Source organism: Vigna angularis, chromosome 3 (genome assembly GCF_016808095.1).
Source record: "Vigna angularis cultivar LongXiaoDou No.4 chromosome 3, ASM1680809v1, whole genome shotgun sequence".
Lineage (NCBI taxonomy): Eukaryota > Viridiplantae > Streptophyta > Magnoliopsida > Fabales > Fabaceae > Vigna > Vigna angularis.
The window spans coordinates 9,713,672-9,739,766 of NC_068972.1; the positions used below are offsets into that span (position 1 = coordinate 9,713,672).

A 26,095-nucleotide genomic window follows, 5' to 3' on the forward strand; every position below is an offset into this window, starting at 1 on the left:
CATAACTTTAATCAATTTTATAATTTTTATGTCTTTAAAAGAAACCTAATATCTTACCACAACAATAATATATATATATATATATATATATATATATATATATATATATATATATAACTTAAGAATTAAACTGTAAAATAATTCTAGAAGGCTTAATTGATCCCTCTCACAATCTTCTATTTATAAGAATAAATTGATACAAGAATACATGATAATTAGGGTAACCCTAGACACAACATAATCATGATGAATAGGATAACCCTAGACACAATATAATCATGATAAATAGGGTAACCCTAGACACAATATAATGATGATAAATAAGATAGATATCCTAACAAACTTAATGTGAATAAAAATAAAATAAAGAAAAGCATAACTTTAATATAATTTACTAGTGTCATGATAATACAAACATATAACTATACATATGCATATAGATAAATAGCATCATGTTGACATTAACTTATCCATAATGCTCATACTTCAACATGACCAATAAAAACTTTGGACAATAGTCTTTTAGTTAAAATCTGTTATCATCAAATCAGTACTAATGTGCTCAATCAACATTCTATGTTTTTGCACTTTTTCTTTGACTGATAAGTACTTCAAATCCATATGTTTTGCACCCTTTGAGTACTTGTCATTTTTAGAGGAGAAGACAATATCGAAATTATCACAATAAATCTTTCTTGGCCTAACAATATTGTCAACAACACCAAGCCTCGATACAAAGTTCCACAACCATAATGCATGAGAACAATGGCCTCAAAGCATGTCACGAATTTAGTCTCCATGGTGGAAGTAGCAATAACTGATTGTATTTCACTTTTCCAAGAAATTTCTCATTCAGCCAATAGATAAACATATCCAAATGTAGATCTTCTTGAATTCATACATCCAACATAGTTTGAATCTCAGTAGTCAATCACTTCCAGATGATTTAACCTTCTATAGGTGAGCATGTAGTCTTTGGTACCTTGTAAGTACCTAAGAATATTCTTTACATCTTTCCAGCCATCCATTTCGGGATTACTTTGATATCAACTTAACATTTCAACAACAAAATTGATATCTGGATGAGTGCAAGTTTGAGCATACATCAAACTCCCAACCATTGATGCATAAGGAATAGGTTTCATGGCTTTTCGTTCCAAATCATTCTTAGGACATTGCATTTGACTAAACTTGTCCCTTTTCTAAATTGGAACTACTCCAGGAGAGCATTTTTCCATTCTGAATCTCTCTAACACTTTGTTAATATAGTCTTTTTGAGACAAACTTAACAATCATACTGATCTATCATAGAATATTTCTATTCCTATCACATAAGATGTTTCACTCATATCTTTCATTTCAAAGTTGCTAGAGAGAAACTTCTTTACATCATGTAACATACTAATATTATTAGCAGCAAGAAGAATGTCGTCAACATATAGAACCAAAATAACAAACTTGCTCCCACTGATCTTTATGTATATACACCGATCAACAATGTTCCCTATAGAACCATATGAAGTTATGGTATCATTAAATTTTAGATCCCATTATTTAGAAGCTTGTTTCAGTCCATATATTGATTTCTTCAATTTACACACCAAATTTTCTTTTCCTGTTATTGGGAAACCTTTTGGTTTATCCATGTAACCTTCCTGTTCTAAGTCATCATTCAAAAAAATGATCTTTACATCAATTTGGTGAAGCTCTAAATCATAATAAGCCATCAAAGCCAAACCAATTCTCAAAAAGTCATTCTTATAAATAGGAGAGAAGGTCTTTTTGTAGTTAATTTCACCCTTTTGAGTAAAATATTTGGCAACTAATCTAGTTTTATCCTTTTCAACATTGTCTTTTGAGTCACGTTTGGTCTTAAAGACCTATTTACAACTGACTCTTTTTGAACCTTTAGACAATTCAACTATATCTCATACTTTATTGTCATCCATTGATTTCAATTCTTCTTTCATAGCATTAATCAATTTTCTAAATTGTTGCTTTCCATGACTTGTCTAAAAGAAACTAGATCCTCATCAATGCTTAAGTCACACTCTTGTTTAATAGAGAAAACCACATAGTAATTCGAAATAGTAGGTCTTTTCTGCCTACAAACCTTTTTAATGTTGTTTCTTGTAGTTTCTCTATCAATTTCTCATTTGTGACTTGTATATTGTCAATTGGCTCAACATTTATATGTTCATTTTATGGGATTGGAACATTAACTTGTTGTTTGTGCATATTGTGTGATTGTGATACAACAAGAGAGATAACAACTTGAGAAGAGACATTAGGTGTAAAAACACTATTAGTATTATCTTGAATGTCCATTGTTCGTGATTATTCACCCTTACTGAATTTTCCATTTTCAATGAATCGAGCATTACCAGACTCAACTATTCTTATACTATGGCTAGGGCAGTAAAACTTGTATCCTTTTTATTTTTCAGGATAACCGATGAAGTAACCATTAATAGTTCTTGCATCAAGCTTCTTCTCATATGGATTTTATAACCTTACCTCTACTGGACAACCTCAAACATGAAGATGTCTTAAACTGGGTTTCCTTCCAATCCATAGTTCATAAGGAGTTTTCATAAATGAACATTGATGCCAACCTTTGTTGTTTTCATAAATAGTCTATGAGAGGTACCTTAGTGTCCTTTTCCATATTAAGAATGACAAATCCATTAGATAAGTAAATTTGTGCACATTTACAAATACATCTTCACTCACCCCATAAGGACATTTAATGGATCGATCTACTAGTTGTAAAGTTATCCTTGTTGGTTTCACCTCTAAATCTCCAATCTTTTTCATCATAAAAAGTGACATTATATTGATCTTAACTCCTAATCATTGTTTTCCCTGTAGCTAGATTCCTAATTGTGCAAGGAATAATGAAACTACCAAGATATTTAAACTTTGGTGGCAACAACTTTTAAATAATAACACTAGAGTTGTCTTCTGAATAGTTTCCTCCTTTATATGTTTCATTTTCTTAGTTAACAGATCTTTCATGAATCTCACATAAACATAATTTTGTTATAATATTTTTGACGAGGAATGTTCATCTTTAACTTTTTAAAAATTTCAATGAATAAAAAAAGTTACTTCTCCTTATCTTTCTTTGATGGTACGAAAAGATATGAAAGAGATTTTACCACATCTTTCTCTTTGTTTTTCTCCTCCTCTCTTTTTTTTTAACTTCTTCATCTTTTTTCTTAATTTCTTCTTTCTTTTTTTCTCTCTTTTTCTTATTTTTCTCTCTTTATTCTCACTTTTTTTACTATCTTTCACATCCTTTCTTTTCGTTATGATACCTTTCCACTCCTAATAATAATGACATTACAATACTTCATAAGATTTATTTTGGTGTTCTTTATAAAAAAAAATTCAAATTTCTCTTCCAACCGTCTCAATTTACTCATTTTTCTAAATTATGAATTGAAATGATTTAAAATAAATTTTTATAGAGTTGCTTTTTCTCATAAAGATCTCGTATTTATAACAACTTTATTAAATATGAAAAATATATGTAAGAAATAGGCGTAACACAAAAACAACATATTTACAATCAAAATTGTTATTCTAACATTACTCTCGGCCACGTGGCCATGTTATGGTCACGTTGATTATTCACATTAATTCAATATTATCTAAACGACACTGCGTTTCGTCCATTCCAATTTGGCTCCGTGGTTAACCGAACAACTCAGAGATCCAGTCACAAACATTCATCGATTCCCTTCCGTTAGCAACACGTCACAATGTCTGAGACGATTGTGGCACATTCGAGTTCTTGGAGCAGGGCACTTGTCGCGATCTCGCCCTATACCTTCTCCGCCATCGGTATCGCGGTCGCAATCGGCGTCTCCGTCCTCGGCGCCGCCTGGTAAGCCTTCGATATCCGTTTTTCAGTTTCCCTTTCGGCTTCCATTTACATTGTTCTCAGTTCTGGAATCGCTTCGCCCACGCTTTCAGGGGGATCTACATCACCGGTAGTAGCTTGATCGGCGCTGCAATCAAGGCTCCTCGAATCACTTCCAAAAATCTCATTAGGTAAAACTAATTGCAATTTGTTTGCACCGTTTTTTTTAGTTTATGCATTTAATTGGACTATGTATATTTAATTTAGGTGTTTCCTTTTTTTTACAGTAATTTTTTGTACTGAATTATGTTGTTGAGAAATTTTACGGTAGTGGAAGTCTATGTTTCTGTTGATTTTACCTTGATTTCTGTAGTTCTAGGTTAGCTTCGTTCGTTTAGATTAGGAGATTACATTTCTTAGCTTTGCTTCGGTTAAGGATTTGAAGTTGGAGAGGAATTGTTAGTTGTTGTAAGTAGGGGAGGATTGTAGCAGCTCTGTGTTAGAGTTTACAAATTACAACTGCACGGTGGCTGTTCTCAGCTTTCACACACACAAAACAGTGGTCGACAAAGGTTTTTTTTTTAATATTTGTTTTAATGCTTCTGAAAGGAAAAGAAAATTGTTGTGATGAAATGAAGTCTTTGATGTTGAGGAATCAGTCTAGAATTCCTCTTCTGTCAGTGACTCCTACTGGATCTTTATTCAACGATGTTACTTTATTGGTGGCTTAATGCTCGTTTCTGTGGCAAATAGCTATTTACTGGTAGTAAAATTGTGACACCTGTGATTTAGTTTTGAGTATGAGGTGATTTTACTGGGTAGGGCATTAGTCTTCCCCCACATAAGAAGCAGTGATAATCTTTCTTCATCATTGGGAGTGAGTAAGGGATCGTATGGTCTGAAGCCTACTGGGTTATTGAATAACTATCTAATACATGAAAAAAGAAAGAAAGATATAGAGAGCTTCTTGCACTGAATTTTATTCTCCATTTCAACCTCCGTCTATTTTTTTTTTCAGAGGTCAGATGCAAAAGCTGAAAGATTAATACTGATATTTTAATTTCAAATAAAGGAGAATGCTTTGAAGTTTATTTTTTCTTGACAAGGTAAGAATTCTCATGTGCATATTATGTCTGGTTTTTTGGCTAGAGAGATTGCTTGTACCCTTTTTCAAGTCAATCTGGAATAAACACTCTAACTTCTCAACTTCAATACTTCAATATTGTCGATTTTGGTCGAGCCTGGTTTACCACTAAGTGGCATTGAAGTTGGAGTGGTAATTATTTATTTTTCTATGTCAACATTGTTCACAGTCTCACTGGACCTCCGTTTGTGTGCTTTGTTTATTCTTGGGATTATTATGCCAGCTCAAGTAAGGCTCTCAAAAGTTAGTTTACCTGGGAAGGCAATTACGGTTGAGCTCAATATCTTTTCTTTCGGCTTTTAGTTCTTTTTTCTCTCAATTATGTAGAGATTTTAGTTTTATTAGCTCTATCAAAAAGATTTTTTATTATAAGCTGTGTTGAATACATAATAAACTAATTCGTACTTAATCATTTAATAATGATTGATTGACCCAACTTACAGTGTAAAATAAGTTGTTAGACCCTGTTTTAATGTGAATATATAAAAAATCGTTCTTAATTTAAGATTGTTCTATTTGAATACTATGAATGTTAATGTTCCGTTTTGCATGTAGTATCTGCATAATAGTATCCCAGTATGGCTGATATAGTTTCAAATATAAACATTTGTGCCATCTTGTCATTGTGGTTCGTGATGTTTGTTGTATTTCAGTGTAATCTTCTGTGAAGCTGTTGCTATATATGGTGTTATTGTGGCTATTATTCTTCAAACAAAATTAGAAAGCGTTCCAGCAGCAAATATCTATGACCCAGAGTCTCTTAGGGCTGGATATGCAATCTTTGCTTCTGGATTAATCGTGGGCTTCGCAAATCTTGTTTGTGGGTGTGTATTCTTTGTTACCCTACCTCTCATTTTTGCAGGAAACTCTCCCGATGAGTGCAGGGTGACCTTTTCCATGCTGTTGTGACATTCAATTTTTCCCCCTCTGGCAGGTTGTGTGTAGGAATAATTGGAAGCAGCTGTGCATTATCTGATGCTCAGAATTCCTCCCTCTTCGTGAAAATTCTTGTGATTGAGATCTTTGGTAGCGCGCTTGGGCTATTTGGAGTGATTGTTGGAATTATTATGTCAGCACAAGCAACATGGCCAACCAAAGTTTAGTTTCCACTTTATCAGAATGTGGTGTGGGAATGCAATTATGGTAGAGCGCAATATATCTTCTGTACTGCTCGGGATTAAATTTTTCTGTTTCCTGTTGGTAGGAATGTAAAATCCAGCGTAATAGTTTACCTTCATTACAAATGTAGGCTGTATTATTTACAAATGAGTTGTTAGCAGGTCTTGTGTATCGTCAGATATGTCAGTCTGTTGGTTGAATTTCAATGTTTTTGGAGGACCAAATCTTTTATAATCAATAAGAAAATTGAATTTATTTGGGCTTGTGAATAAAGTCAACTAGCAGTTTTTTTGAAATGCGGGAGGGTGTTACTCCCTCCACCACCACAGAGTGCTCCCGACATCTCCCTATTCCTCTTTTACCATTCAATAATATTTAAATGGATGTGAACATGCGTTGAATTCTTAAACGGATGTCAACATCCGTGAATGGATATCGACATCCGTTGAAGATACTGAATTTTATCCGAAAAACAAAAATGGAGACCTATTTGCGATACAGAGAAGATTTCAAAGCTCTGCCAATTCATGCCAAGGAAAAACTTCGAATCAATTCCAACACTTACGTCCAGGTATTCTCTATTAATTATCAAACATTTTCTTCGTCATCTCTAATTTCATATCTCTTCTTCCCTTAGATGAACGGAGAACTTGACACGAAAGTTGGACAACTAACTTCTTCCTCCAGTATCCTTATTAAACATTTATATTCAAATGTAAGTGTTTCTTTTCTCTTCCTCCCAATTTAAACTTATTTTTTTATTATCTATTAATATCTCTTTCACTTGATTAGTTATCGTCCATTCTTGGTGTCAGATTGCGACATTGTGAAAAATTTTGCTATATTGTCAACGCAAAGACAATGATTCTTGTTCCTGTCAGCATTCTCAAGGGATCATCTGAGGTTGACAGAGAGTTCAAAGAGCTACCGAATGTTCTCAATTTTGAAATCAAAGGAGCATGTGACGTTGACAGGGAGTTTAAAGAGGTATTTTTCTCTGATTTTAAGTTTAAATTGCGCATTTCGTTTTTCCTTCAAATGCTGAATTATTTTGTTTTTGTAGAAAAAGTCCAGAGTTGCTGTGGAGTTATTGTTGAACCTCTTCAATTTCATTATGGATATCTTGATTATAAATCGCTTCAAATTCTTTATCCTAACTTGGTGGTGTCAAGAATGCTTTGGTGACAGCAGGGTTTTATGTTGTGATAACAGGGTTTTAAACACAACTCTTTCTGATACCAAAGAGGAAGAGAGATAATAGGGGAGGGGTGTAGAAAGATTTAGAGTTTTAAAAAAGGTAAATAAAATTAAATGATAAAAGTTAATTTAACCTAAGGTATTTTTAGAATAAAAAAAATAATAAGAAAGTGTTGGGAGTACTTGGGGTGGTAGAGGGAACAACTCTCAACGAGGGATCGCTATTTGGGTTAAAGTAAGGCTGTTTCTTTCTCGACCTTATCATGTTTCTTCTTTCACCCCATCATATGTGAATTTCCAGATTTTTTTTTTCCGAAAATATCTTTCCGGAAAAACTAACCACCTCTATTCTCTGGATCGAAATTTCCGGAAGTCTATATTTTTCTCATGTGGGCTGCAGGAAGAAAGTGCCTTGAGGTTGGACCGTCAGGAGTTGGTGCCATAATTAATTTGATATAATAGCAATTAGAAAAGGTTTGCATTAATTAATAATTGATGTCCTAGTGAAGTAAACCTTCTTTCTAGTAATTCTTTTTACCCTATGGAAGAACAGCATTTTCTTATCAAACAGTAATTTTTTAGAAAAAATCATGTCTCACCATGAAATTGTGATTCCAGTGTCGATTGTCTGAATAATATTCTTAAATGATAATTAACGTCACTTTTACTTATTTTTGAAAGCACTCAGGTGAGTCTTTGTCAGGGTGTAACTCGATTTCCAACACTTTAAACAATTAACCCAATTGTCAAGATGTTATTTTTTTTCACCCTCATTTTCAATGTAGTAATAGAACACAATGCTACAAACAATCAGGGTATTAAACCAAGGGCAAGTTCTTCCTCCACCTCCATATTTTCTTCTGCATTTCATAAATATAAAGATTCCCACTTTACTTTTTATAATTTGAAAATAAAAACGTTTCCCAGATTACATAATTTAGAAAAACTTTCAAAATACGTAATTTAAAATTTGAATCATACAATCCGAAAGAGTAAAAATAACTTCATAAAGTCATTTCTCTTTTTTCTAACATAACCTAAGGATATATTTATTGGATTATGAAAAATAATTTTTGGACATCCACGTAAATTTATTGAAGTAACTTATGACTTAGTAACTAAATGTTGTTGGCACGATTAGGTACAGAAAATTTATGACTACGAAATACTGAAAAAACTTATTATGCATCACATCATTTATCTTTTGAGTACAGAACAAAGCATGGCCATTATGGCTGTCTTAATCTTTTCTTAGCAAACCTATTATAAAACAAGGGTGAACACATGGGAACTGAGGAAGGCTTGTACAGTATAGTCTCTGAGAAACAAGGTCAACCTGTATTCTTCATCCCTGCAGCAATTCCATTTATGGTGATAAGCAAAGCATCTCTGATTTTAATGTTGTCATCATCACGTCTTAACCTCTTGAGGATCTCCACCTGCAACATGTTCAAGGGATTGAGAAAGGGAAGTCTATTCTCAATCAGCCTCCTCAAGCTCCTATTGTTCTGCTGAAGTTTCTCGTGCCCACTAATCACTAGTACAAACTTTTCAGCCGTCATGAGCTCACTTCTTAGTTCACCACCAAGCTCTTGCCTCTCCTTTGACACAAGGACTTCATCGTAGTGTTTGGCTATAGGAATGTCTGCTTTTCCCAAAACCATCTCAATCAGGTCTATGGTACTTTGGAAGAATGGCCATTCTTTGTACATGGCTTTTAGATCTTCAGTTAGACCTTTCTCACAAGCTCCTTTTAAACCTGCTCCAACTCCAAGCCAAGCTGGAAGAACAAATCTTGTTTGTGTCCATGCAAATAGCCACGGAATTGCACGAAGGTGTCCAATTCCTCTTGAGCTCTTCCTTCTTGCAGGGCGGCTACCTATGTTAAGGAAGCCAAGTTCTGCCTCTGGTGTGGCTTCATGGAAGTAGGCCAGGAATTCTGGATTTTCATACACTACATTGCGGTAACACTGGCAACTGATGTTTGATATCTCTTCCATCACATTCCGCCATTTTTCTTCTCTGGGTGGAATAGGAGGACGAAGGGTTGCAAGTAGCACCGCTGTTGTGTATATCTCAAGTTGTCTAACAGCTATTTGTGGCAACCCAAACTTCGCCTCCACCATCTCTCCCTGCTCAGTAGACCGAAGGGTTCCCTGCAATGCACCATGGAAAAATAAATTTGTTCTTCGAAAGAAGCAAATATTCCTCAATAGTTACTAGAATCTAATTCATATTTGATGGGTATTTTCAAGAGGGAATTCACAGTTACTAAAAAAATTGCTCATAATTTTAGAAGGGAAAATGAGACTGAAATTCATGTTTTGAAAGACAGAATGCAATGATGCATAACCTACCATCACAGACCCAGGGGGCTGGGACTGAATAGCCAGATATGTTGGCCCTCCACCACGACCAATACTGCCTCCACGGCCATGGAATAGTGTAACCTTTATCCCATAATCATTGCATGCCGCTACAACATCCTCCTGAGCTTTGAAAAGTTCCCAGGCAGCAGTAAAGCGACCAGCGTCTTTACCCGAATCAGAATATCCAACCATAACCTGGATATACAGTTTATAATTCTCTAAGGTAAACTACTTCACATTATGAACATAACAAAAAATTAGATGAACCTTGGATTAAAATGGTACCTCTTGATGTCCGTTGTGGTTCTTAATGATGTGTTCACGGTACCAGTCTATTGATAAAAGTTTTCGGATAACAGCACCAGCTCCTCTCAGATCTTTCACGGTTTCAAACAGAGGTACCACTCGCAACCTATTGTAAACACGTCAATAAAATTCAAAACACTCTAACTCCTTGCTAAATTATCCAACAAATTACCACAATCTCATCATAAAGCATCACTAAGTTTCTTTTCACCAGTACCCTTAAATTTTTCCTATTAAGAAAATAGTTCCCAAATACATTATTCTTCATGCTCTAATTTACATGATAAAACAATTCCTTCAAGTTTTTATTTCAGAAATAATATTATATATATATATATATATATATATATATATATATATATATATATATATATATATATATATATATATATATATATTCCACCTAAGGTTCCCTACTTACGTTCCACCAGGACATGCTTTCCCTGACTCTCCAATAGCAGCAAGCCGTGCATCCTTCTGCAAAAGCTCTACTGCAAGGACATCACTTGCCTGATTATCAAGTACAAAACCATTATTACCAGGGTGAATATCAATTTCAATTTTTTCAAGTTTTTAAACAAGACTGTGTCCTTCACAGCTGAATGAGTTGAAATGCCAAAACATATTACATGAAAGAAGTTATCAATAGCAGTTTGACAGAAAATAGGGAAAACAACTTTTACATGCAAAATCAAACGCCAAGAATAAAATTTATAAAAATGACTTGATGACTGTTAGAGCATGCAATTTAGTACACCATTCAGGCCAGATGAGACTGGAATCTGCAATTGATATGGTGCATATTGTATGCATAGTTTGTAGTAACAAGTATCATACATTTGAGGCCATAGAGATCACATAAGCTCCTAGTGAATCACTTCCTAGTTCAGCAGCAATTCGGAATGTATCCAAGACTTCTTTAACATCAGAAGGAACCTAAAAGAAGAAATCAAGATACCAATCAGAAATAACTATGAACATGGAACAGTAAGGACTAAATTATTAATGCAGTTCAATTCTTTGTCACTTTAGATGAATAAGAATAGTTAACTTTAAATTATATTTGGAACTGCTTCGTGCTCAAATATTCTTTTGTATCTTGGTTGCATTTTCAGAAATAACATTATGTTTTGTTTTTGAATTATAAATGTGACACGGAACTTACATGTTATGCTATATAATTAGAATATGGTAAATGCGACCTGAGGGGATTAGCATGTAGCAGATCAAGGTATTTTATTTTCTATTCTGAGTGAAAATTTTAGTCCTCCAAAGATACAGTGTCTTCAGTTTGGTTCTTCGATAGTAAACATTCAAATGGCCTTCCAATATCCCATCCAATAGGTTTGATGTCAAAATTCGACATTGGTGAACTATTTTTATGTGTTTATCATTGAAGGACAAAATTGAAGACACTTATATTTCACTTCTTTTTTTCAACTGTCATAAGAAATTCAATAATGAACTTCTCTGTGTCAGTAACTATAGTTGGTTCAAGAAACTAAGGCTATTATTCCAATTTTCAGCTACGAAAGATCACAAAGAGGGTTTTGGAACTAATCGACATTCAGTTAATCATAAAGAAAAGTGAGGAGAGAATAGCTTCAATTTTTTCACCCTTCAACAATGAAATTAACTTTCTTTTCTTTTCTAAAGTACAAAACGAAGCTTTCCTGTCCCACAAGAGAGCTTGCCAAATAGGTGCTTAGTATACTGAAAACTCTAACCATCTCACTCACCTCTATACTAAGAGGAACTAGAGGCCTCTTCCCTTTCAGTTCTTTTGTTAAAAAGTCCAACTTCTTTTCTTCATCCCATTCACTGTAAGTACCCATATCTAAATACTCTGTTATTGCATCAAGTGCTTCTGCGTGCCTCCCAGATTCCTGTCATAATTAAATTCTCGAGTCATAACTGACTATCTAAGCAATATTAAAATTACAATTTAAGTCAGACCTGACGCAAGTCAAGCTTCATCAACACCATTCCAAAGGTAGCAACTCTACGAATCAAATCAGCAAGTCGACCATCAGCTAGCACCCCAGATCCACATGATTGCTGAAGAAATGGAGAGTTACATACTAATTGTGGACAACCCTTCAGGAAAAAGAAAGAAAGAGAAAGAGTACCAGAGACTCGTAACAGAGAAGCAGAGGTTCCAAAAGCTGATCAGATGTTTCATAGTACTCCGAAGGTTCATAGTCACAAGCAACATCCTCAAGAAGTAGTTCTAATCGTCTACGACTTCTCTCAAGCTGAACAAGAAATTGCAAAGATGTTTGCGTTCATTAAATGACAACTTAAAATTACTTAAAAAAATCACTGGAATTCCAACTTCTGGCATTGATAAAGTCATCTTTCAAGTACCAATACTGGAATAGAATTGAAGTCATACCTTATCCTTAACATTCCCCAGGACAATTCTATACGGAGCAATTCCAGGAAGTTGAGGCAGCATTGGCTCTAAAAGCTTCTGAAAAGTGGACTTTCCTGTCTGGGGTTCTGCATACAATTTCTTTTGAACAAAAGAAGATGAAGTTGTAGCTGAAGAAGCACTGGAATTTGCTGAACTTGTTCCTTGAGATTGAATATTGGAATTGGCATTTTTCGATGTAGTTGAACTTAAGGCAGCTCCACCATCCTACCGATTAGAAAATATATATTATCTAATATGCTATGGCAGCATCAGAAATATCAGAAACACAAAATTGAATTACCTTGTGATTAGATTGCATGTGATCAGGTCCTGGAATGTCTAGTCTAGGATGCCGAGATTCACCATTTTCTACACAAAAGAATATGTTCCAACAGGATATGAATTAGAATGTCAAATATGCCCCATTTCTCATGTATGACAGAATTGGAGTCCAAGGAAACAAAAATGTGGACATCAGTGATATATAACATATGATATGCTCAAAGAACCAGCTAGAAAATATTAATTCCATTATGTGTACCAGCAATGGAAGGTAAATGAGCTCTAGCTGGAAGTTGTGTTGGGAGTGCGGGACTTCTATTCACGGATTGGTTCCAATTCTCACGGGGATTATCACGTTTAGCTTCTGCAGAGGAAGAGGTGACCATGAACTCTTGGATACAGATTACAATAGTATCAAACTAGCAGTTAATTTGATGCTAATCTTATTATATTATTAAAGCTAAGAAGCAGAAAAATCAGAAAACACTTCCAGGAAATCACACACAAAGCTCTCAAGCATCACCATTCACCACACACCCAATCAGTTAGAGTCAATTTTAAATACATGAGACTTAACTATGGATTTTATGCAAACATGACCCTTCCAATCTTAAGTCCAAAGTTGTGTTAATATATTAGAAGACATGAGTTAAAAAGTTAGGCTTAATAAAAAGGGGGAAAAAAATTGAATTGGAATGATTTTAAAGCACTCAAATCTGATGTGCGTAAGTTATTTATGTTACTTTCGACAATCAGTGCTTAGTGGTCTTATATTCCATTGGCATTTTGAGGATGTCGCCCAAACACAAAACTCAACAGGCAAATCACCTAGAATGTCGTGTGCCAGTCTTGACAGCCTATCACTGCACTGGTTCATGGATAGCTCAAATCTGAGGCTGTCCACTTCCCTTATATAGAGATCAATTGCCATCCATCTAGATAGAAGTGAAACATCTTTTGTGACCTGAGTAACAAAAAGAAAAACACTTAGAGAGAAGCTATTAAATCTGTCAAGATTTACAGGGTTCAAGCAAAATTGGTAAGACAAATGTTCTCTGCACTGAAAATCCAACCCAAGATTGAACAATACATTCTGGTGAGTTGATGATATTGTGTATATTACACACAGAAGATGTCAATCATTGAACCAGTAAAGAACATCCAGCCACCACTCCAGGAAAATTATAAAAAGAAATACTTCAGGAAGTATTTAACATAATAATAGGTAGCTAACTTTTCTTACCCTCGACAGATCTCCACGTTCAACAAGCATTAAAATTTTCCTCAACAAAAGTACAATGACATCTTTAAACTTTAAAATAATAAAATTTTGTCACAAATGTTCAGAAAGCATTCAAATTTTCCTTTACATAAGCACACAAGAAATGTTTAAATTCTAAATTAATGAAATTTATCACAAAAATATGATTATTGCATTACTGGAAAAGTTCACACTCGTTGAAAAGACTCTTCCACTTGTTCAAAAAAGTGAAATCACTTTGTAAAGTATAGGCAGCATGAACTTTAATGGATGTTAAAAATGTTCACCTTTGCTGTCACATTTGGGTTCCCATCTCTATCACCTCCCATCCAAGATCCAAACTTTATGGGAGTGCAGGTCAAGGGAAGTGGCTTTCCTGTATGCTGCGAGGGAGAATAGATTGTATTGAAAATCTTGAAGAGAATTTAAAGCCAAGACCATGAAGTAAAGATGATAAACCTTCTTTAGAGCATTGCTAACACGTCGTAAGTAATGAGGGACAGCTTTCCATAGTGACTGGTCCACAATGTTGAAACCTGGAGGAATTTATTGAACAACAAACAGTGCTTATGTGAACCAAATCATGCAAGTGCTGACATATAAAATAATGAAGCAGCTTACCAGCTCTAGCTTCGTCTACTGGTGTGGGCTTTTGGCGCCTCAGTTCATCTGTCTGCCATATTGAAGTTATCTCTCTCACCTACCAAACCATTTGTGATCTATGAGAATAGTAAAAGTATTTCCAGAAACAAAAAGTTCTCACCCATTTCATAAGTAAAGGAGACTATCTTCCATTTAAACACAGTCAAACAGCTTTCTAGAGTGAAAATATAGTTCAGAAAAATTACCAGATCTTCAATCACCATTTCTCGATCTTCAGTGCTAAGATCGGGTCGATCATTATAATCCAAAAGATGCTACATGGAAGAGGGGAAAGTAGTTAAAGACTGATGCTTATGTGACAATATAGATTGAAATTTTCAAGCTTGTGGAAATATTTTCTATGGCCCAACAAGGCCAAAGAAACTCACAGCGATTCTAACGTGCTTGAATTGTAAGGTCCGACGGTTAATCTGTGTGGGATGAGCCGTGAGAACAATTTCCACTTCCTGTAGCAACAGAAATCAAATTGAATTTTTAGAAGGAGGAGAAGCTGGAACTAGTTTACTGATTTAAAGACCATCAACGTAAAGATTGCATTCCAAATTGAAAGAAAATAAAGAAAGATTCAAAATTACTAATCTTGGTCTGCATGGTGCATTCAATAATTTCCAGAAAAATTCAAGGAAGCATAGCAGAAATTTGGATGAAAAAGTCTCAGAGAAGTTAGGCTAAAAGTTTTATACTTCTCACGGAAGGCCGCTCAATTTCAGTTTCATCTTTGCTTATCAATCTATGCACATGACATGTAAAGAACAAAACAATAACCTGCTTGCAGACTGTGTCATAAAGTTCTTCTGGGGAAACTCCACCCTGCACCAGCTGGTTAAATATATCATCGCAAGATTTTGCAATTTGTGCCACATTCCCTCCTTTACGAACCCTGCAAAAGCACAAATTCTGTAAAGGACTACCCTGTCCAGCAGTACTCTCTAAGTATTGAAATAAAACATAATTGTTCAGATTTTAAAATGATATGGTATTATCTATAAAAGCAAGAACAGACTAATCATCAAGTAATGAGAGTATACAAACCAATAAGCTATGACCGAAGTACCTGTGATGGGTCTCAGCTATGCCCATCAAAGTAAGATAATGGCTGAAGGCACGAGCAAGGGTGAAAGCTTCTTCCAGTGTCATCTTCGACAACTCCGAAGCCAACTGCTTCTCAAGCAGCTCTGCCATGTTCAAAATACCCGCCTGCCTCATATTACAACCACTCTGCCAAAAAGAGAAATTGAACTCAGTGCCAACCAATTTCCACGTCCAAGATTCTCATCACACGAACTCACCACATGCACCATCACAATCCATAACAAACAAAAGCTAGCAAATCATGAACCCCCATGCATCATGGTTCATGAAACACCAATGCATATACAAGAATATGCCAGAAACAGTAAAAAAGGTAAAAGAGTATAAATCTTATTCTATCACAAACCACCATGCATGTTAAATTTATTAATTTTTAAGAAAGATAGGAACTTCAATTTTAATTTCTGTCAGCCAGAGACTGCCAAAGTGACAGAACATAACAATTAAACACAAAAATATAAACAGGTAACAACAACACCCCCTGAGGAAGCAAAAGAAGGAGAGCCCCGTGAGTGAAGGAAAAGGAAAAAGGGTGAAAGGTTGGTTTGACCTGAGCAAGGACTCGAATCCTTTCGATCTTGTCAACTAAGTTGGTGCCAACCTCGCGCTGGAGAATGTCGTTGAGGAGATTCCCGAGCAACCTGCAGTCATCGTCGAAGCTCTGGAAGGAGATTTCCTCAGCCACATCATCAGTGATGTCAGTCATTGGAAGGAAAGAAGGAAGATAGGAAATGGAGGAAGGAGAAGGAGTGAGGAGTGTTATTAATTGAGAGAGTAGAGTAGAGAAGAGAAAGTGGGGTCAGTGTAAAAGTTGAAGGAAACAAAGAACATGTGGCAAGCAGACACAGCAGGAACCAAGCGGTTGTTATTGAAGTGTGAATGGAATGGAACACACTCCAACTATTGTAACCTTGTACACTTGTATGGCATCAATGTGTGTAACTGTCTCTCCTTTCATTTCATCTCATTTCATGTGATCCTACCCTCTAATCACTCTTCACTTTATTGCTCTTATTTTATCTTTTCTCTCTAAACCATCCATTTAATTTAATCACCACCCTTCTATCATCATCATTGTATATTCAAAATCACTTTTTTTTTTTTATCTGCAATGGGACAAATTTTGCAAGTTTAGCATATTCGAAAGCATTGTTTCCCACTCCCACGCCACGCCAGCTACTTCACCACAACTTTTAACTATTAATAATTTTGGCTGAGGCTACTGTTGGATTAATAATAGCAGATCAAAATGCTAGTGTACTGTTTGAATGTTTTGTAATATACCAGATATGAATATGATCTGTACCATTATGCAGTTTTCATATTTTATATTAAATCAAACAATAAATTCATTTTTCCTTCTATTTCTATCCTCTCATTTGATCCTCTACAATGTAAATCCTTGTATTCAGTTAACCTTTCTTAAAATAAAAAATAAAATGCCAAAAGACTTTTAAGTCATTACATTTTTCAAAATTGTTGTTAATGATATAGATAATTTCATTTAAGATAACTTAAACACTACTCCACTTATTAACAAATCAACTCGGATTATTACTATTATTAATTTTCATATAATTTAATTTTTAGATTGACTTTTATTACCATTTATTACTGATGTGATGTATATTTAACTTCATTATTTCAAATTAGCTATTATCTATTAATTTGGTATAAGTGATGTTGTTAAACAATTATACTTTAAAATGTTATAATTAACAGTATTTATAGAAAGTGAGAATATATTTAATTTTCCCCCTGTGTGTTCGGTAAACGAGAAATAGAAAAAATGGATGTAAATAAATTAAATATTCAGAAGAGAAAAAAAAAAAGTAAAGTAAAAACTCATTTTTAAGTAATAGAATTCCCTTGATTATTTCTGATTTATATTTTATTATCACTTTATATCCCTTTTCAGTTTATTGTCTTTAATGTGTAGTTTAACTTATATTTTATTTATTTTAGTCTATTTTCGTTCTATTATTAAGTTTTCATCTCACTTCTAGCTTTTGGAGGCTTTCTGAGTTGAGAAAGTGATGTTGTATAATATGAAAGAGATAGTTTTCCATAACAGTTACGTCTCTGCCTTGAAATCTTGCTTTATAAAAGCTTCACACTTTCTTTCACTGAGACAGTCACAGGTATCTTTTGATGACGTGCCTTTTTACATGCCAAGTGCCAATGTTTTCTGATTCATCCCTACAACCTCAAAATTTCAACCACCAAAAAAAAAAAACCAATTATTTCTCTCACCTCCACCTACCTCTTCATGGATTGGTTCTGTTCTCTTCCACCATCTTATGATGTCTCTTTTCATATCATATTTCAAATAAAACATTCAACTCTACCTTAACTTATATTAATAATTAACACTTTCATTATCATTCCTTATGTGAATTTATTTCATAATCGATAAAATACAATTTTATAAATATACAAAGTACTCCATCAATTTTATCAATATTTAATTTTTGTTATCAATAACCAAAGTTATTTGTTTTTTAAATTATAAATACGTTTCCTGACTTAATATTCAAATGTTTGAAAAACTTTCAAATTTCAGTCATGAAATAGAATATAAATATATTAGTTGGGTAACATAATATCTATATCTGCAAAAGTTTTGTAAGGAAAATGCCCAAACCATAACCTAATTGATTGATAAAAACTATACTCAGTCAAGATAATTTTTATGGATAATCATTGAATGAATTGCACACACTCTTGTTCACGTATTTATCATTACAAGATTAATGAAAGAAACAATTTCTTGTTTGCTTAATTGTGGGAAACTAAACTAGTCTAGGCCCATATCTGAGTCCAAGTCCAAACTAACATTCAGAGCACACTTTTGGAAGCCCATTAACTAAACGTTGCAGTATTTAGCATTTGAAAGAAAGATGCTTAGAATATTCTTATCTAAGGCTAGGACAATCATTCTTTTTTAAGTTTGCTTTTAAGCGTGGTTTATTTCTATTATAATATCATAGTTTATCCAATCTTAATATTAGGATACCCACAGAGTTAGTCATTCGAGTAGGTCAGATTCATTTCTAATAGTAAATCTCACGTAATTACAACACTCATAATGATCATCGTAAATATAAAAATGGAAAAATTTTAAATGACCATCATAAAGTTTTTTTTTACCTATAAATAAAACACTTAATAAAAAATAATATTTTTACTTTTATAGTTGATTCTTTTTAAATAGTTTTATATTTTAAAATAAAAAAATGATATGATTGATATTGGATGAGTGTTAATTAAAATATAAGGTGTTTATCTAACACCACCTATAAAAATATACTCATACTAATAATAACAAGTATTTATTTTTGTATATTTAAAATTATATTAATTTCAGAGGTTCATTTATACAACATTTTATTAAATATATTTTGTGGTAGAATATCGCTCTATTAAAATATTTTAGGTTTTTTTTTTTATTATTCATATGTTGGTATAATAATTTATGTAGGAGTGTAACACATATTTACAATAGAGTGAGAGATTCCAGGTAGCAAATGAAAAAAAAAAAAGCTGTGGAAAATAGATTAAATTAGTGCAGGTAATAAATTTTAGAATAAAAACGCAGCACAAAATTTAAAGGCGGTTTATTTCGGACTATAGTGAAATGCACTAGGAATCGCAAATGGCCATATGCATGAGTACCATTTCAATTGGGCATTGATTTGGAAAATTTTTGTATAACATTGATTGAATATAGATAAATTTGTAGTTAATTTTTTTTAAAAATTTTATCGATAAATTTGTCAATTGAATTTTTGAAAATCTATCCGTTTATTTTTTTTATAAATTTATTATTAATTTTATTGGTAAATTTATCAATAAAATATCATTAAAGTTTCCATAAATTTTGTTATAAATTAAATGAAAATAAATAAGAAAACAAATCAAAAAAGGAGGAAAACAAATAAGAGACAACAGTATCAATAATGGTGATGATAACTATAATAATATCAAAAGTGACAATGATGAAATAGAGGAGGACGAGTCAAAGAGAATAAACTTAGTGAAGACAACGACAATAAACAACACCAATGATGACATATGAAAAAAAAAAGAGGAGAAGGATAAAAAAAGAAAAAAAAGAAAAAAAAGAAAAAGATGAAGAGAAAATGAAAAAGCTCAGATTATAATATTTATTGATGAAATTTTTTTATTAATAATTATTGACAACTATTTATCAATGGACTATTATCATATTATCAATATTTATCGACAACTTTTTTATTATCGAGAAAATTTTAAATCTAGCAATAAAATTTATCAGTTTATCAGTGAACATTGATGATTTTTTATAATAAACTATCAATAATTTTAATTTATTAATAAATTTTTACACTTACCATGTTTGTCAATAAATCTAATTTTTCTTGTTTATCCTAATATACATCTTTCTTTTAAATTTTTAAAATATATTTAATGTAATTTAAAATTTCTACTATAATTTTTTTATTCTTTAATTTCATAATTTACATTTAAAATACAGGTTTGATCTTTTAATTTTATTTCAAGAACGTTATTTAGTGAAGATTTGTAATAGTAAAAAGAACATGTGCAAATATATGTATTCTTCAATTAAAAATGAACAAAATTTTTATATTCATAAAATATAAATAAATATAAACATAAATTTTTATTTCAAAATTAGAAATGAAATACTTCAACCTACATCCATCCCATTCAACCAAGTTGTCATCCGTTGTGATTCCTAATGCAGACTACTGTTTGCTAACATCAAATATTAAAATTCACCAAATTCTTATAATATTACACAGAAATCAAATTTTAATCTATTTCTGGCCTCGTTTTCTTCCAATCGAGATACCCTAATCTACTACTCAAGTTCAATAATTGAGATCGCAAGATTTCAACTTACTACTGTGGTGAAGCTGTTAAGATTTACGTCAACTCTTACAATTATAAAAAATAAAAACTTGAAACATAGTTGTTGGTGTATAAAATAATAAGAATTATAATAGGAAGTTGAATCAATGAAGAGAATATTAGTTGAGACTTGTGAAGTGTTATATATTTTTTAATTGACATGATTATTCGATTAATTATGTTAAGAGAATATATTAAAGATTGAGCTAATGCAAAATAAAAACTGGTCCGATTTGAAAATGGTAAAAAGAAGTAATAAAATCATTGTAAGAAAAAGTAGCAGGGGATATAGAGTGCCAAATTTTATTCGAAAGAAAACGGACGTGCACTATTTGTAAAATTAAAAATTAGATGATAATTATTAATATCTCTCTCTCTCTCTCTCTCTCTCTCTCTCTCTCTCTCTCTCTCTCTCTCTGTATATATATATATATATATATATATATATATATATATATATATATATATATATATATATATATATATATATATATATATATATATATATATATATATAAAGTTGGCTTATTCAAGTTTTGTTTTATGATCTTGTCCTATTATTAAATAATTTATTTTGGTTACTTTATTATAATAGTATTTCGAAATTTGAAATAATGAATTTTTTTATTTTAAATTTCATTTTTATTTCATATATTAATATTTATTGTAGTTGAAATTTTAATTTCCATTAAATTTATCATATTATTAATTATACTATAAATTTATTTTTAATAAGGAGTTACTGCCATTGAGTCATTAATCCACTATCAACTACATCAATAATCGAATGGAATTTCACAACTAAAAACTCTAGTCAAAGAATTATTATTATTTTTTTAATGTTATAAATAGTTAGGCAAGAAAGTCTAATCTCTCATGTTAGATTGTACTTAAGAAAAGTCTAATCTCTCATGTTAGATTGTACTTAAGAAAAGTCTTCACAAAATAATGACTCTAAGAATTAGAATGCTAAAAGTTGTAATTAGTACAACATTTACGAATGAGTTTAAGTTTGATCAGTTACATTTTTTTATTAATTTGTTTGTTTGGTTGAATGGATAAACTTAAGTTTGAAATTAAGTTCGATTATTTAAATAAATAAAGTTTAACTTTTATAAACTTGACATTGATAACTTACAACTTGTTATCTAAATTGATGATAAGATTTTAATTATTTGTTACTTTTTGTATATTTATTGTAGAAATTATAGAATTGTGTATGGTTGGTAATATTAAAATTAATTTAATAATTTTGTTCTTTTGTAATAGTCGAGAATATAATTTTTTTACAAATTTATGAAAATTGAATTTTATAGAATTTTGAATCTCACATACTGCATTCGAACCACATATGTGTATGTTAATTATCATTTTGAACTAAATATTGACCAAACACTAAATTGGTAATTTAAAAAAAATTATAAAAGAGTTAAATAAAATAAACTCAAACTTTATTTTTTTAATTTAAATAATTGAGACAATCTTTAACGAGACAGATTATCTTGATTCAGAAATTGTCCTATTGATGGGAAGGTTGGGTTTTATTTTCTTGAATAAAAAATTTCATTCATATACCTTAGCTTCACTTAAATAGCTGTATATTTTGACTGGACATATAACTGAAAGGAAAATAAATGTTTTTTTAACTGAATTCCGTACTAATTTAAAGTGAGAGTCTGATTGAAAGTTATAGTTTCGTGTATCTCTCAACTAAGAGTAGTAAATAGTATTATTAAAATACACAATAGCATTGATGCATGTTGAATCTATATGTATAATTGAATAGAATTAGTGTCGTCTCAAACCCAGCTAAAATGTTTTTTTCTAACATAAAAGTATTGAATTTTCATGGATTCCCCAAGTGAAGATGGAGTGAAACAAATTGAGGTCACGTCTCTCGCTATATAATATGCTATCCGTAAACATCAAACTCTAATTAGGTATTTTGCATGTTCTATGTCCTTTATTATTATATGCATCCAAGCGATTCATTGGCCAGTAGTCATCACTGAACCACAACCACCAATAACCCTTCAGCCTTTCAAACATTATTAAGATTAATTGTTTCAGATTAACAAACATAAGGAACTCCAATTATATATGTTCAAGTAAACTGATTTCTAGATACACCATTTTCCTAACTTGATAAAAAGTAGTGACAGAAAGTCCTACTCCTCAAAAGTGTCACAAACTATTGTAACCCAGTAATAAAGTCATGACTTTGCCTTGTTGAAACGAAAAAAACAAAATTGACCTTTTGCCTATTAATTTGATATTTTAGCATGGTGGCAGAGCATTTTTGTTTTTCAACCAAATGAAGATTTGAATCAGTATTTGATTAGGAGATGATCTAGGCCTGAAAGTCGCCAAAAATTGCTGAAAGGGAACCTATATCCGGAATTCTAGGTATATGGCACGAAGGCCCCAAGATGAACGTACAAATGGTGTTGAGAGTATCCTGTGTTGAAAACGTGTAACCCTTATTATATTCTCATCTATTGACTTGTGCTACCTCTTTTTGCACTCTGCATGCTGCATATGCACTTAAAGTCAGCGTAAACTTTGCAAACATATCTTCTAACTAAAGATTTGCTAACCATTCTGCTATATCTAATTAAATCAGGACATGGTGTCATGATAACAGACATATGTGTGCCCTTTTACTTTTTAATTCATCAGTTCTTCGTTTTATGAACCTCCACTATATCTTGGTTCCATCAGTTTTTCATGTAAAACACTCATAAAATCTTGTAATATTGATGGAAGAACAATACTTAACATACTACTTTGAAGTTCTGACTCTATTGACAAGTTTCAGAAGCAGAATTTCACAGACTACTTAATCCCCATTACAAATACTTATAATTTCAACTAATCTTCATACAACATATTTAATTTTTCAGCCTATAAGAAAATAATACCTAATTAATTACATGTCATATTTACATTTTTTCCGTCATTTTTTCTTTCTTTCTCCAGCTGTCAACTTGTATAGTGATGTCCATATATACATCATTTTCCTAATTGAATTTATTCTTGTTTAATGAATATGTAGGTAGGGGTCGGAAATTCCCATTAGCATATGGTCAAGGTGACAAACATCACATTAACTGACAAAATTGAAACTCAATTGGTTTGAAGGAGAAAAACGGTTGCACTCATTAATTTATTTCTGGCATTTGTACAGCCGTCGAATTATGAACTTTATTCTAATAATTCCCTTTCCTTGAGGGATTTGAAGTCATTGAAATTCGCACACAATTCCAAGCTACAATGAAAGAATACACAAGATGCAGCCCTTGAAGAAAGTGAACTTCATACCTAATATGGACCCAACATCAAGATCTCAGCCATAGCCATAGCTTGTCCCATTGGACTAATTCAATGGGTGCCAAGCCAATGGGTACTACGTGCCAAATTTCTTCAATAACACAGCACAAAGGCGTAGCTCATTTAAGGCAAGGAACAGAGTTTGGAAGAAACAAAGTTTTCATTGAGTGGAAGTTTCGCAAGTGAGTGGGCCAACTCACTCCTTAGGCCTTAGTTTTCCCAAGGCCAACTTGGAAGACTTTCAGCCTTCTATTATTGCCTTTTTCCCAACAGTTCTGGGAATGGATCCAAAACCTGGCTTTTTTATTTATCATCATTTACTTCATGTCAATGTTACACGTAGACGCACAACAAGTGGGTGGGGGCATGTACTATGTACTACTTTAATGACATTCAACTCTTCTCATGTTTCTGAATTCTGATTTGCTTCAATTCAAGAGAACCCATTTGGTTTCATTTCTCATCATCATCAGAGTTAGAATCAACAGATGGACAAAATGAATATATAAAAAGATAACAATATCATCTCGTACTGAACAATGAGTAAATACATTATTACTATCTGCATATCTCTTATGTACAGTAAAATTTAGAATCACATAGCCAAAAATAAAAATCAGACCCTCTAAGGATCTGATATCATTGTGCCTGATATATATCAGATGTAAACGTTGCATCTATTCTATCAATTCAAAACCCAAAATTTAAAGAAGAAAACAAAAAATGGAGAAACTTGTGCAAAAAGGACATCCTTATTGAACTCAATTCTGAGGTGTGGAATCCAAAACTGAGTTATGCCTCTTTGAAGGGCCTGAAGGTGGTATTGGCACCCCTTTGGGGAAGAAGTTGAAAACAAGGCCTCTGTATTCAAAACGCGGTCGTTGCTTTGGCCGGAGAAGTTCTGAGCTTTTGTTGAGCCTCATAGTTGCCCCAGTCCTTATTGCAGTACAGGAACCAACAAGAAGCAAGTAAACAAGGAGGGAAGCCAGAAAAAAGGCTTTGCATGGAAGATGGAAGGTTTTAGAATGATGAGAAGTGGCCATGGAAATGGAAGGATTGGAATAAGGGAGTTTTGCTTGGGCAGGATTTTAGGTAGTTATGGAGGAAGAGGTTTAAGGAATGTGTGGAATTTATTGCAGAGAATTTTTGACTGTGGAGAAACTAAGGAAGAGGTTTTATATATGGTGGCTTGCATGGGGAGCAATGAAAAATGGGGGTTTGTGATGAAGGGTAGGAAATATGAACAAGTAAAGTGAGATGCACGCAACAGAGACTATTGAATTTTGAGGTCAACGTTTGTTAAAAAATATTGAATATTTTGGTACAAGTATTTGGCGCCGGCTATGCTTGGACTTGGGGCACCAAGTTTATTACTTTAAAGTGTATGATAATGTCTTATTTCTAGGTCAATAACAACGATCGATTTCCCAGGAAAACATACCAAAACGTGTGAATGTGAAAAATTGAAAACATGAGCACATGTTTGAAACCCCAACAATTAAAAAACGATTAATTGTCACCGTCAATTTTCCCCTCATTTTATGAAGTTTGGGCAAATTAATCGTACAAAATCAGAATTAGAATTACAATTCTGATATGGCATGTAATGCACACAGAAAATCCCAGATCTTGAATTCTTCCACCTTTCTAATTTCTTAAGGAATCTTAAATCGTGTTTCACGCGCAGCAAGTTTTGGATTCAAACACGTATGGCAAACGTGGCATTGTAGAAATGTAATAGTTTAAACTTTTGTAATGTCTTTGAATAAATAAACGATGTTCTCACATAAATTACGACAATAAGTTATGAATGAAGTGAATATAAATATAATTATCAACAAAAAGATAAATATTTTAATTAAAAGTATATATACAATGCTTATAAACTGATGTTAGTAATATTTTATTTTGGGCATTGGCATGCAGGATTGATTTATAGAGAAACAAAAATAGCGGGAGCGCGTGGAGCTGAACATTATGTTTGGCAAACATTACATTTTTGGCAACAAAGAAAGAGAGACTCTCTTTGGTGAAAACTGAATAGCATTAATTATTGGCATCTTGGTTGAGAAGCCATTTAATAATTCTTACTAAGTGCTAGCTGTCCATGAGATGCTAAATTTTTTAGTGCTTA

The 26,095-nt window shown here is 32.6% G+C and overlaps 3 protein-coding genes across 6 annotated transcripts; 1 reads left to right on the forward strand and 2 right to left on the reverse strand.

The window, feature by feature from the left end:
- Positions 1-3,674: 3,674 nt before the first annotated feature.
- Positions 3,675-8,393, forward strand: LOC108324905 (V-type proton ATPase subunit c''2). 4 transcript variants are annotated; one of them, XM_052874982.1, is made up of 7 exons: positions 3,829-3,892; positions 3,982-4,059; positions 4,887-4,974; positions 5,875-6,702; positions 6,769-6,846; positions 6,924-7,118; positions 7,195-8,393. In XM_052874982.1, exons 4-7 carry the CDS (start codon positions 6,544-6,546, stop codon positions 7,387-7,389), a joined length of 627 nt encoding a protein of 208 aa, XP_052730942.1. In that variant the 5' UTR covers positions 3,829-3,892; positions 3,982-4,059; positions 4,887-4,974; positions 5,875-6,543; the 3' UTR covers positions 7,390-8,393. The 4 variants fall into 4 exon arrangements, with proteins under 4 accessions (XP_052730943.1, XP_017413340.1, XP_052730942.1 ...); XM_052874983.1 differs by lacking the exons at positions 4,887-4,974; positions 6,769-6,846; positions 6,924-7,118; positions 7,195-8,393 and adding an exon at positions 5,666-5,849 and having other exon boundaries at positions 3,675-3,892; positions 5,897-6,404; XM_017557851.2 differs by lacking the exons at positions 4,887-4,974; positions 6,769-6,846; positions 6,924-7,118; positions 7,195-8,393 and adding an exon at positions 5,666-5,836 and having other exon boundaries at positions 3,678-3,892; positions 5,947-6,404.
- Positions 8,394-8,494: 101 nt separating this feature from the next.
- On the reverse strand, positions 8,495-16,595 carry LOC108325999 (phosphoenolpyruvate carboxylase 4). The gene is made up of 20 exons (XM_017559195.2): positions 16,268-16,595; positions 15,680-15,843; positions 15,391-15,505; positions 14,994-15,071; positions 14,811-14,879; positions 14,584-14,662; positions 14,422-14,498; positions 14,250-14,345; positions 13,530-13,665; positions 12,961-13,065; positions 12,721-12,788; positions 12,399-12,644; positions 12,133-12,258; positions 11,960-12,061; positions 11,743-11,889; positions 10,841-10,939; positions 10,425-10,513; positions 9,983-10,109; positions 9,686-9,892; positions 8,495-9,484 (listed from the first exon to the last, which is right to left on the reverse strand). Exons 1-20 carry the CDS (start codon positions 16,421-16,423, stop codon positions 8,660-8,662), a joined length of 3,111 nt encoding a protein of 1,036 aa, XP_017414684.1. The 5' UTR covers positions 16,424-16,595; the 3' UTR covers positions 8,495-8,659.
- A 7,866-nt stretch (positions 16,596-24,461) lies between these two features.
- Positions 24,462-25,187, reverse strand: LOC128195929 (protein IDA). The gene has a single exon (XM_052874984.1). The coding sequence runs from the start codon at positions 25,002-25,004 to the stop codon at positions 24,723-24,725; it is 282 nt and encodes a 93-aa protein (XP_052730944.1). The 5' UTR covers positions 25,005-25,187; the 3' UTR covers positions 24,462-24,722.
- Between the last annotated feature and the right edge of the window lie 908 nt (positions 25,188-26,095).

Coding starts and splice junctions, on each gene's coding strand:
- LOC108325999 (XM_017559195.2), bottom strand. CDS start 16,423: ATGACTGACATCACTGATGATGTGGCTGAGGAAATCTCCTTCCAGAGC. Junction 14,663..14,810: donor AAATGGTGATTGAAGATCTG/GTAATTTTTCTG, acceptor ATGGTTTGGTAG/GTGAGAGAGATAACTTCAAT. Junction 14,499..14,583: donor AGTAGACGAAGCTAGAGCTG/GTAAGCTGCTTC, acceptor AAATTCCTCCAG/GTTTCAACATTGTGGACCAG.
- LOC108324905 (XM_052874981.1), top strand. CDS start 6,544: ATGTCAACATCCGTGAATGGATATCGACATCCGTTGAAGATACTGAAT. Junction 6,703..6,768: donor ATTCCAACACTTACGTCCAG/GTATTCTCTATT, acceptor TTCTTCCCTTAG/ATGAACGGAGAACTTGACAC. Junction 6,847..6,923: donor TTAAACATTTATATTCAAAT/GTAAGTGTTTCT, acceptor TCACTTGATTAG/TTATCGTCCATTCTTGGTGT.
- LOC128195929 (XM_052874984.1), bottom strand. CDS start 25,004: ATGGCCACTTCTCATCATTCTAAAACCTTCCATCTTCCATGCAAAGCC.